The 13,001-nt window shown below is 43.4% G+C and overlaps 1 protein-coding gene across 1 annotated transcript in view; it reads left to right on the forward strand.

Annotated features, from left to right (window-relative positions):
• Positions 1 to 9,009, forward strand: part of IHO1 (interactor of HORMAD1 1) — a 34,176-nt gene extending 25,167 nt beyond the window's left edge. Inside the window, exons 6-7 of the mRNA XM_004419980.3 lie at positions 7,424 to 7,527; positions 7,861 to 9,009. Of these exons, the coding sequence (XP_004420037.1) occupies positions 7,424 to 7,527; positions 7,861 to 9,009 (1,253 nt within the window). The remainder of the gene's footprint in view (positions 1 to 7,423; positions 7,528 to 7,860) is intronic.
• The last annotated feature ends 3,992 nt before the right edge of the window (positions 9,010 to 13,001 follow it).

Raw genomic sequence — 13,001 nt, forward strand, 5'->3', positions numbered from 1 at the left:
TGCACAAATGGTTATCAGTGGCGTACGTGCACTGAGCCCCCTGGCTAACATCCCAGCCCAGTAGTTGTGTACGTGCATTGTTCTCTTTGGTTATCGTCTCAGCCCGGCACAGATGGCCAGTCCATTCCGAGCTACGATGCTCCAAGAGCCTTGAAATGTTACAACTTGCAACTCTCTCCGTGGGAGAAAGGCCAGTTCCCGGGAAAAGGCCAGTTCCCACCACACAGAAAGCAGCTTTGTATTTCTTTTTGTGCTGGTGGCTGTAGGTCAATGGAGCGGCCAAACATGGCTGTACTCATGTCAAGACATCTGGTTTCTGCCAGTGATGAGATTCCACACAGCATTTCAGATGAGAGGATGGGTACATAAGTTTAGCTCTGAAGAGATGTGGAGCATGCTAAACTGGGTAGTAGGATCCACCTCTGTGTAGGGATGCCCCTGGGCCATAGATGCCTTTTGTGAAGCACTAATCTTCCACCCAGTAACCCTGCTGCCTCTTTTCTCTTCTCACTGCCTGAAGTGAATCAGCAGCATCCTTGAGTCCCACATGAATTGCTGGCTGTGCTGTTTATAAAGACATTGCTCCCTTAGGACTTAGAAATAAAGACACTGCTCCCTTAGGAGTTAGAAATACTCCAGTCACCTATTGTTCTTCTTGCTGCCTTGGTTTCAATGAGAGCTGTTTTGTAGTGATTCACAGCATCTTCCTCAATTTCAGTTACAGTCTGTGGTTTGTAAAGTCCCCTCCTCTGCCAATTAGTGATTTACGTTTAGATGAAACCATGGTCCTGGCTCTTACTAAACATAAGAGAGCCATTACACAACTCTCCTCAGGTGGACACCTTTCTAGAACCAACAGCTTCTCAGCTAAACAGCAATATGATGACTGCATCTGTACTTGTTTGCATTTGTCTGTGTGTTTATTTTTTATTTTAAACAAATTGAAGTCAACTTATTCAAATGCCATGGGATGGATTGCTCATGATTTACAAAAATTAATGCCTTTGTGTAGCTTAGAAATTAATCCCCATCTGTCTGCAAAGAAGCACTATACTCTCTGCTGCTTCCAACCTGGATATCCCACACACAGGGCAACTGTGTATCTGTTTGGAAACCGGTTCTGGAAGACTAGGACTGTTACCCTCACAAGAAGTAGCAAGATAAAGAGCAGAAGCAAATCAGGGATGTTTCCTTTGTACAACATGATAGAATAACTCATTTTTAAGTGCCCAAGGAAAGTGCTCTTTTTGCTTTCTACATTTAAAACTGGGTGAAGTACAAAAAGTAAAGGTGTTTAAGGCCCAGAATAGGGAATGACAGTGCCCAATGCCCCAACGCAAGATCAAGGCAGAAACTAGAACTGAGTCTGTCTTATGGTAGGCATAGGGATCCTGATCCTTCACCCCGATGGTTCCTTAGTTTTCAGAGGGTAAGGCTCAGGAGAGGGAGCCACATTGACAGGGAAAACAGTAACAAACAATATGGCATCATATCAATTAGAAAACCAGGTCATTCTTGAAAATGGACACAAGTAGCCTGTCCAGAATCATTCATGGTAGGTAGTGATCAGGAGCAGGAAGTTAGTCATTGAAAGAGGAACTAGACAAATCCCCTATCATATAGCCGGGCCCAGTCCAGCTGTCCTAGAGCACTGAACTTGCTAGTCAGTGCATTCTGCAGGCTTTCAGTACGTACTCACTGTGCTCATAAGGGGAAAGGGAAAATATTGCGTGAAAGTGCTGTCTTGTGTTATGTAATTGGTGCCTTCAGAGAATGAGGTCATGAAATCTTTCCCCAGTCACAGTCTGCCTGTACAACCAGAAGGATCATGCAAAGCCATCTAATCTAACTCCTCTTGTTTTTCAGCTAAGGGCACCAAGGACCAGAATAATAGAATAAATTACCAAGGCCATCCACATCCTACTTTATCTTGGGTTTAGGTGGGCTAATTAGTAGAGGGCAGTACTTTCACCTAATAGGTATCAGTTCTATTGAAAAATATGATCATTAGGAAAATGAAAAGGAGGGGCTGCTATCAAAATCAGAAGATATCTCTTTTGGAAAATACATAACTCTATCCATCAAAATAAATTCCATATGAATCAATATATTGAGTATGGTGATTAAATCATAAAAAGAACTGTAAGAAAACATGCGCAACATTTTTATAATTTTAGAGTGAGAAATGACTTTCCAAGCAAAGCACAGAGAATTGTTAAGAAGAATGAGGTCCATCTTGTTGGAATGGAAATATCTATTCATTGTTAAATGAAAACAGCAAGGTGCTGCTCATGTGCACATAGTTTGCTCCAGGATACATCTTGCGGAGGAGTGTGACTCGTCACTGAAAATTGGGAAGGATAGCCCAAAGAAAAAGGAGGACTGAGGAATCTCCTCTTATAGGTGGAGGTTCCCAGATCTTTTCTCAGGCTCTCATCGGCACAAGAGAGAGAGCAAAACTACAGAGTAAAAGGAAAATCACTGTCCATCAGTAGAAAAGCATCAGAATTTGATCTCATCTCAATGGAGGTCTGTCAAATCGCTAAAATTGAAACGCATTTTTAAAAAATCATCTTCACAAGAAGACAGAGATATTGTCCAGAATATGGAAATGGATTTTAAGTGGCATTTTTACAAAAAAGCTAAAAATATCTGATGTTTATAGCCAAAGCATAAATGAAATGAGTCCCCCTTCCAGAGAACACACACATACACACACATACACAGAATCTATAATCTATATGTGGATATGCACATGTATTAATGCAAAATTCCAGAAACTGCTTGTAATATTAAATCCAGGAAGTGGAACCAAGGTCTGCACGGGAGAGATTCGATCATTTTTCATTGTTTGTCTGTTTATGCTGTTATGGTTTTGAGTTATTTTCATAAATAAAATTTTTAAAAGAAAAAAACAGGATAGACTTTGGAAGTAATGAGCTTGATACAAAAGCTCTTGTAAAGGAGAAGACCTCAAATATATGTTTCCCAGGGGATAAGAAAAGAATATGTAGGACCACAGATGCATGCTTTCTGAGCACTGAATCCAGAATTGAACACTTTGCTTGCCTTCCTCATTCTCTGCTTTTGGAGTTGGTAATGTTCACTGTTGCTAAGAAACATTGCTATTTAGGAACTCATTTAGGGTAGTATAATTACATTTGCGTTTTACTACAAATACCTACATGGATGTCTGGAAAAATATTTGACTGACTTTAGGAACAAGAATTCTGTACTTGAAACATAACTAAACAGCCTTTTTCTAATTGGTTGACACACGGAATTTAACTTATGTTGAGATGTAGGAGAAAATTTGCTTTCTAAAAAATTCTTTTTTTTATTGTGGTTAAATACACATAACATAAAATTTACCACTTCTTACTGTGGTTTTTTTTTTGCAAGACCACACTGGCTTGTCTATTCCTAGTCATAACAGGCTCTTTCTTGCCTCAGAATTTTTGCACTTGCTTTTCCTCTACCTTAATAATCTTCCCCTAATCTTTGCAGGGCCAGCTCCTTTTTTACCTTCTGGTTTCACCTTAAATGTCTCCATCTCTGATGACCTTAACTAAAGTAGAGCCCTCCCCACCCTCTTATTTTTATTGTAATCCCTATCACAGCATTTATCATAATTTTTATTTATTTACATGCACGTTTGTTTACTTGTTTATTTTTATTTTTTTCCTATTCAAGACTGCAAAATTCATGTAGGTAGACAGTTTTGTTCAAGATTGTTTCCATGCTGCTAAGAGTGTCTGGTAATAAACTTTCAGATAGAACTGTAACTCTCCCATTAATGTGTTCAAACACATCGGGAATTCTTTCTGTTTCATTTTCTTGTTAGAGACGTCCTGCCTGGAGCTCAGTCTTCCTTCCAGTTCCAGATTGGGCAGATTATTCTTTAGGTCTTAATCTTTAGGATTTCTCTTTACCACCATTCTGAGGATCCTTTTTTTTTTTTTTTTGTGAGGAAGATCAGCTCTGAGCTAACATCCATGCTAATCCTCCTCTTTTTGCTGAGGAAGACCGGCTCTGAGCTAACATCTATTGCCAATCCACCTCCTCTTTTTTTTTTCCCAAAGCCCCAGTAGATAGTTGTATGTCATAGTTGCACATCCTTCTAGTTGCTGTATGTGAGACACGGCCTCAGCGTGGCCGGAGAAGCGGTGCGTCGGTGCGCGCCCGGAATCCGAACCTGGGCCGCCAGTAGCGGATCGCGCACACTTAACCGCTAAGCCACGGGGCCGGCCCTTTTTTTTTTTTTTTATCACCATTCTTGGATCCCTTTGTTTTCTGGACCTTGGTTTACACTTGTGTTTGGTGGTGCACATCTTCCAGTAGCTTTTTAAGAAGGGGTATATTGGAGGTAACTTTTGTGATACATTGCATGCTTGAAAAATGTCTTCTATCTCCACGTGGGTATAGAATCCTAGGTGGAAAATGCTTTGCCCTCAGAATTTCTAAGGTTCCATTGTCTTCTAATTCTAATTTGGCTGTTGAGATGTTAGATGCCATTCTGCTTCTTGATTCTTTATATCTTATCTGGGTTCCTCTCCATTCTTGATGGACATTTTTCGAGTCTCATCTTTTTCCTTAATATTCTAATAATCAACCAGAAAAGTGCCACAAAACCATAAGATAATTTAGTAAGGTAATAGAAATTAATAAAATATGTAATGGGAAAAAAAGACGGCATTTATAAATTCAACATGGAAGACAAACTACCCAGGAATAAACTTAACAAGGACACACAACTCACCCCCCCCCCTTTTTTTTAGCGGCTTCTGGGTTTTATGTCTTGTTTAGAAAGATCTTCTTCACTATAAGTTTACAATTTCCCCCATGTTTCCTTCTTGTACTTTTATGATTTATTTAATTACACTAAAATTGTTAATCTATCTGGAATTTATGTTAATATAAGAAATCCGAAAGGTAAGCCTCCTTTTAGGAAGGGAATTATGTTTTATTTTAATGAGAAACGCTGAAGTAAATCACTTGAACTTAAAAGAACCTTTATTAGATACCATGTGGTAAATCCCTGCCCTCGGCTGATAAGAGGAGACAAAAGAGGCAGAATAGTTAGAGCACAGGGAACTAACAAAGCACCTACCAGGTTGAAACAAGTTTTCAAGTAAGATTAAATTTGAGTCTGTTATCCTCTCTTTCAAGTACCAGTTGTTACTCTGGTTTTCCTCCCATTTATTGTGAAGAGTTAAGCACTCTTGTTGCCAAATTGTCTTTTACTAATCTAAAATGAAAAACAAAATTGTCAAGAATCTTGAAACAAGCTTTGGGTAGTTATGAGAAGATAAAAAGAATATCTGGTGTTTTATTCCTGATGTATGTGAAGCTACAATAGTTTCTTTGTGCTTTCCCTCTTAGTGCTCAGGCTTTATTTTCCAAAGTAGAAAAAGCCAGAAGTTTTGAAATGGCCATTACAATTCTTTGTCCTCTTCTGCAGGCATTTGAAATAAGCCTGAATAAGAAGTAAAAGAACTTCTGATAGTTTCTAAACTAAAACATATTGTGGAGCTTTGATATTCTTAACAGGATAGTGGTAGAAATTCAGTTAATTATCTTGTAAGTAGCTGATCAGTTTGTCGCCATGCCATGATTGAAAAATCCTTTTTTTCCCATTGATTTCAAATCCCCGTTTTTATTTGGGTCATTTCTGATCTCTCTTCTGGTCTTGTGTCCAGTCTTTCCCCCTCCAGTTTATCATTTGCATTGCAGGAAGAGTGCTCCTTTTAAAGAGGAAATGTAATCGTGTCAACCCTCTGCTTAACTGTGTCAGTAAATCATATCTTGATATGGCCCAAATACTCCTCTGTCTGGCTGTGTCCTCCACTCAAACCACCCTACGCTCTCTCACCATGCTTCATCCATGCTAATCTCATGGTTCCTCTTTGGAGAACATGCTCTTTCTTCTGTTGGCAATATTCTTTCTGCCATGGGTTAATGATAATTCAGCTAAATATCACTTCCTTAGGGAAGTCTTAATTCACTCTTGAGATTGGACTAGATCTGCCTGTTACATGGTCTCAACCTCACTATACTTTTTCTTTAGAGCTTCTAGAAATTACATCTATAAATAGTTCTTTGTATAATTACTCATTAACTACCTGTTTTCCTTATTTAATTGTAATTTCAAGAGGGATTTATTCATCTTGATCACTGTCATATCCGGAGCACCTGGCCCATTACCTCACATATAGCAGATGTTCATTAAGTATTTGTTGAATAAATATAAGAGCATCTTCACATCACCTGTAGTTTAGCAAGAGGATGGCAATAACCACGCCACAATGTGTTATTAAATAAATGTGTGCGTGTGTGTGTAAAATCTCCCCATGCAAAAGAGAGGAATCAATATCAGTACTAAGTGGTTAGCCCTCAGGTCACCAAGCCCATTAGAGGCCAAGTGTAAAGAGGGGATAAATAAGTGGAGGGTGATAAGTGATGGTGGAGCACATACACGGTGCCACCAGCAGAGAGAAGGAGTGCCCAAGCCAGGCAGGAAATGATATTTTTCTTTCTTTCTTTTTTTTTTTTTTAATTTTTTTAAATTTATTTTATTTTTTTCCCCCCAAAGCCCCAGTAGATAGTTATATGTCATAGTTGCACAGCCTTCTAGTTGCTGTGTGTGGGACGCGGCTGGAGAAGTGGTGCGTCAGTGCCCGCCCAAGATCCAAACCCGGGCCGCCAGCAGCGGAGCGTGTGCACTTAACCGCTAAGCCACAGGGCCGGCCCAGGAAATGATATTTTTCCAGGAGGTGACTGCTGAGAGCAGAAGGAAGAATAGGAATTAGTTGGACTGAGGTGGGATGGGTAGAGTGACAGGGATAGAAGCAGGAGTACTCCAAGTCGAGGGATGCACAGCACGCACAAAGGCTGATAGTGAGAGAAAGATTACTTAGGAAACAGAGCTCAGAGATGCGGAGGAAGCTAGTGGGTAAGGGGAAGTGAGCCCGGGTCTTGTTAGCCAATTTAAAGATTTGGACTTCATGCAGTGGCCAGTGGGGTGCCATTGCAAGTTTCAGTGAAGGTTTCAGAGGTGGCATGATGATATCTACATTCTAGAAAGATCACTAATGACAGGGCCAAAAAGGTAGGCCAAGGAGGAGGTTGGTGCTGTCATTTGGGCAGCAGGTTTCAGGGTCTCTAGCAGGGGGTTGAGGTTGAGTCTGCCCTGGCTAGGATGTTCTCAGGGAGGGAAGGAAGAAGAGACAATGGAGGAACCACCCTGCTCTGGCTTCCTCTCTTCACCAAAGCTGATCTGGGCGGATAGAGTTCTGGGCACCAGCAGAGCAAGCTCAGGTGGCCAATGCAAGGTTCCAGCTCCTCCCTCTCCACCATTGTGGTCTGGGCAGGGTAGGGCATACCGTGGTCTCCATAGGGTGAATTTTCATTGTTTTGTATTTAGTGCAAGAGACTGCGCAGGCCCAGAGTGATCTGGTGTTGGAAACAGTGCAGGATAAAGGCAACATGGAGCAGGCCATCCTTGAGATGCAGAAGAGACTTGAAGCTGTAAGTGTAAACCCTGACCCCTTTCCTCGAGTGTCTTTTTGGCTTTGCCACTAAGACCCAGAAAGATACCTTTAAAGTTGCAAATTTTCAGCCAAGAACAGAGGCCAGCCCAGGCCCCTTGGTAACTGGCCAGGGTAGAGGCCAGCTTCCTTCCCCAAGGTTCTCCAGCATGATGTGGACCCTGGGGGCCCTGGTCCAGAGTGTAGCCATGCTTCTCCTATAGAGTGCCCAGCAAGGGACAAGCTTTGGTTCTGCTGGCACATCCTTTGGTTTGTTCACATGTTTTATTGTGCATACTGTCCATAACTCTTCTTTCTCCCTGCCTTTCCCTAGAGACAAGCAGAGTTTACAGAAATGAAGTCCAACCTAAAGCACCTTGAAGTTTTAGTTGCCCAGCAGAATAAGGACTTCCAGCAGCTGTGTGAGCAGCTAGGCCAGCTGAATGTGCCCAGTGTCCTAGCAGAGCTGAAGAGATTGATCTCTGTCCCTCAGGTACCCAGGCATGTGAAAGACAGCACTTCCCAGACCTCACCACCTCTGGCCCAGAGACTCAATTTCACCAGGCAGGACAAATATGCCTCTGAGGAACCAGTTATGTGGCAGGCCCAGGCCCTCCCTGCTACACGGAATCTCAATATGGGCTCCCTGCAGCCTGGGGAGTTTGGTGTCTGGGGTGACGGAGCAAAGAGTGATGCTCTCCAAGAAGAGGCTGCGCTGCTGGCAGTTGGAACAGGCAAAAGAAACAGGGCAGTAAAGGACAAGGCGGTACAGACTAACTGCAAGAATTGGGCTATTACAAAAACAGGCTCTGAGAACCACAGCTCTGGCATTCAGGGCCACAAGGTTCCTGGTGACAGGGATCTCGTTTCCCAAAGAACCTCACAGCTTATATCCCTGGATTTAAACAACTTTGCAACCAGCATTAAGAACACCTGCCAAGAATTGCAAGCCAATGGCGCGTTTTCGTGTGACCCTTGTGAACAAAGGTTGGTGACTGGACAGAAAGGCAGAACTGTACAAAGAGGGGGGAAAGGCAAGAAGCAGCGGCCCAGGAAAGTCCACAGAGGTAGGCTCCCAGCCAGGAAGCAAGAACAAACCCCAAGCAAAACCTGTGCTTTCAATTCTAAATATCCTCAGCCTCCAGTTTCTGGACCACAAAGGCTCGCCCTGGAGCAGCAGGAACCGCTTGCTCAGCCCCTGCACCTATGGGGCCTCAGGAGCCCCACAAAGCCAGTCTGCCCTGCTCTGGGAAGAACAGTCATGCCTAGTAAGACAGCGAGAGTAGCGCAAGGGAACCTCTTGCAGCTCAGCAGGCACTCTTCCCAAGACAACAGCCTGCTCTCTAACAGTTCCCAGGGGGACCACCAGATGAGCTGGTTCAGTGACCTCAACCTCGGAAGTTCAGAGCCCCCTTTGTGCAAGGAGCCAGGGAAGAATATGCTTTATGACTTGGGTTTTGATAGCAGCGATGATGACTTCTGACCAGCCCACAGTGACTTCACTTGATGGTTTATTGGTCTCAGCCAGAAAGACAAATTATAGAAAACTTGGGTTGGCCAATAGCAGAAAGTCCCTGAAGCCTGCTTGGGACCCTCAGGGTCAGACACCCTGCTGGGGGGTTAGTGCAGGTGGGTGGAGCAGATCCGGCATTCTGAGTACCAGATGCTGCCCATGACAAGGCATAAGGGATAAGTACACCTTTATTTATTGGCATGAAACGGATGAAGACGGTGGTGATGAGAGCTGAGGCAGCAGCCTGGGTGTGGAGCATCAGGAGGAGGGTGCTGTGTTTGGTTAAAGGAGAGCTGGCTTCCATATGCAATATTGAGTAGTAGAAGGGCTCTCATAAAACTGTTGCTATGGCAGCATGACTCCTAAACACAACATTTTTGGTATTCAAAATATTCCCTATACATGACCAATACCTTTCCAGGCCTCAGGCTTTTTTTCTTATTATTTTTATCCCGTTTTGCTGCCAGAGCGTTTGCATTTTTTGGTCAGTGGACATAATACAGGACACACTAAATCAGTCTTCTTGTGAACAGAAAAATAGTGTTAAAGCTGCCAATGCAAGAGAGGCGACATGCACCAAACAAATGCCCAGAGCACCACTGTTCACAAGCCACACAATTCTATTCTTCTTTCTAGCTGTTCTTCCCCCATCCTGTTTTTCTTTTTTTTTTTTTTTTAATTTTTATTTATTTATTTTTTCCCCCAAAGCCCCAGTAGATAGTTGTATGTCATAGCTGCACATCCTTCTAGTTGCTGTATGTGGGACGCGGCCTCAGCATGGCTGGAGAAGCGGTGCGTCGGTGCGCGCCCGGGATCCGAACCCAGGCCACCAGCAGCGGAGTGTGCACACTTAACCGCTAAGCCATGGGGCCGGCCCTCCCCATCCTGTTTTTCAACCAACCACTCTTTTAAATCTAATGAGAGCATCTGTGGGCCCTGTATTATTTCTGAAGAGAGCATGGGCTTATATGAGACTTTGGCTTTCCATTTATATCTTGCTGAAGTTTTTGAATTTTTGCAATACATATCTATTTCTATTGTAATACAAAATGATCAAAAAATAAAGATAAAACTTTTAAAAATATACAGGTTTTTTTCCATTAAGTTTATTGAACTGATCTGCCATCAGTTTACTTAAGGAAATCAAATAGATAAGATGCATACCATCTTTTTATTCCCAAGGCTTCTCACAAGACAATTTTAAACAACACCCTACTCAAACTGGTTTTTCTTTTTCTTTATTCTATGAAAGTAAAAATCCTCATGAGATGGACGGTTTCCAGAATTTGCCCATTTTCAAGCCAATACAGTAAATGACATTGGGGCCTCTGAGTGAAAGCTATGGTTCTTGATTTATTATTTTTATATTCTTTATTTTCAGGGGTGTATATCCCACAAAAGTCTGGGAGAGTTTAATCTGCCTGCGACACCTTTGGCAAGGGTACCAGGCACCAGCCTAAGCACTCTTGTTTCTGGACTAAGGGCCTCCTGTGACCTGTAGCTGGGAGCCACAGGGAATGGCAGCAGCCTTCTCCGAGGCCAAGGAAAAGTGCAGACTTGGGATCTGCCTGAGGCTGCCCTGGCCTCTTCTCTCCCTGTGGGCCTCACTGGATATCTGGTCACCCTGCCCTCTGCCAGCCTCCACTGCCTTCCCTGCTGGTTTTCTCTGCTTGTGCAAGGAAGGCATAGGAGAAAGGAGCCCAGCCATGCAAAAGGTTCCTTTCAGCCCTTCCCATACTGACTAAAAGTGGCTGTCGAGAGGTTAGCATAAAGCTTGCAGTCTAGAGGGGTCTGTATCTGGAAATCTTTTATTACCCTAAGTTGAAAAGTTTAATAATTTTTTTTTTAAAGATTTTATTTATCTATTTTTTCCCCCCAAAGCCCCAGTAGATAGTTGTATGTCATAGCTGCACATCATTCTAGTTGCTATATGTGGGACGCAGCCTCAGCGTGGCTGGAGAAGCGGTGCGCGCCCGGGATCTGAACCCGGACTGCCAGCAGCAGAGCGCACGCGCACTCAACCGCTAAGCCACGGGGCCGGCCCCAAAAGTTTAATAATTTTAATTCAAAGTTGAGACCCTGTTGAGAGAATTCCATCAGTATTTATGACTGTGGCCTTCTCATTGAAGGGTCTGTTCAACTTTGAAATGCCAAAGCAGGACCCTCTGTTCTTTGATTCTGCTGTGAGTTATGAAATCCTGTATTTCTTCAGAAGTATTTTATTTTGGGTAATGAAGTCAAAGGTCAGAGTGACTCAGTGTTCCATGAGCTGGGTTTTTTTGTAGAATGAGCAGTAAATTTATCTCCTAACAAGGCTGGGTTAATTAAAATTACACTGCCTGTCTCTGGCAATCATCAGGAAAGGATATTCTGTTTCTTATTTTATTCTTAAGGCTTTTTTTCTTTTTAACTACTGTGTTCCTGCCAGATTTGGTGAGCGTGACATAGCCCAGGCACATCCCTGGAGCACGCAACATTTTTGGCTCTTCAGATGCTGACAGAGATGTAAGTGGCTACACAGGGCGGATGTGGGAGGTTTATTGGCCTAGGGCCTGGAGAGCCACGTAGGGGTGCCTCCCTCTGATACAACTCCAGCTGTCTGAGGATGGAAATCAAGTCAGCTGCAGCACCTAATTGTCTTAACATTCGGGTATCAATTTAAATGTCACCTACAGAGGCTTTTTCCTAAACTCTCGTCTTCTGAAGGAGCTCTGCCTACTCACTGTCAATCCTGTTACCCTGTATTAATTTTCTCATACAGCTCCATCTGAAATATGTGCTAATGCGTATACTTATGTTTTACCCACCTTGCCCAGTGGAATATAAACTCCAGAAGTAAGAGCAGCATCTGCCTCGTCCCTGCTGTATCTTCAGCATCCAGGAGAGTGTCTGACACTAGTAGACACTTAATAAATATGTATTGAGGGCAGGGATTGCTTGCTCATCATTCTAACAGCTCCTTGCAGCTCTATCCTGAAAGTCTGGTCTCTCTAGTACTCCTTTGCAACTTCCCTTTTTTATGTTTTGCCTCAGAAGCTCCAAAGGGCTTCTGATGTGGGGTCTCCTGCAAGATGCCCACTTCTCTCTCCCAGGCCAGCTCCCAGTAACCCCTCTCCACCCAAAGTGCCCAGAAAACAACAATCTTTCTGCCCTCAAAAAGACAGTTGCTTTCTGTAAGGGCTGAGCAGCTTTGAAAATTTTTTCACGCCAGGCCTTAGGCCAAAACACTTCATTAAATCAGGCATTTTCCAGCTGGTCTAGCACAGAGTCCTTCCTCATTAGGGCTGGGATCCATTGTCAAGTCGATTTCCTGAGTAAAACTTCGTTCTTTCTATAAATATTTATTTAGCTGGAACATAAAATATTAATGTTCTCCCACATACTCCAGGGAAACAGTAAATTGCCAGAGCCTCAGATAGTCTCGGGATGACAGCCTTTTCAATAATTATCCATAATCAGTTACAGTGGCCTCCCTTGTTTGCATGCCTTGATCACTGGTCTTCACTGCCATATTAAATGTCTTGTGCCTCAGTTAGAGGAGGTACCACTCTGGTACCAGGTGAGCCCCTGGCCTGGCCATTAAGGAGGAGGGAGATTGGCCTGAATTAGACCTCTTTTGCAAATCCTTTTTATCAGTTTCTTTGATCATTAACCGTTCACAACTCCTCCAGTGGCAGGATGGTGTTGCTGCCCTATTGGCACATCTCTGGGTGCCAAGGTGAGGGGCACAGGCTCCCAGGTTGTCTGTCTCCTTCCTCCTGGTCTCCTGATCCCCTTGGAGTTTTCTCTGGGATTGCAAGTGGAGGATCTGGGAGAATGCCAAGGAGCCAGGGCCAGTGGGCCAGGAAGTGGCTTCCCTAATCCCCTGGTGAGGGGAGCAGGAGGCAGAGGGAGGGGAACCCTGAGACCCAGAGATAAGAAGCTGGGCCTCAGTGCCTGATAGTGCTGGCTGGAGCCATACA

This window comes from Ceratotherium simum, chromosome 5, assembly GCF_057802395.1.
Source record: "Ceratotherium simum simum isolate JZ-2026a chromosome 5, ASM5780239v1, whole genome shotgun sequence".
Classification (NCBI taxonomy): Eukaryota; Metazoa; Chordata; class Mammalia; order Perissodactyla; family Rhinocerotidae; genus Ceratotherium; species Ceratotherium simum.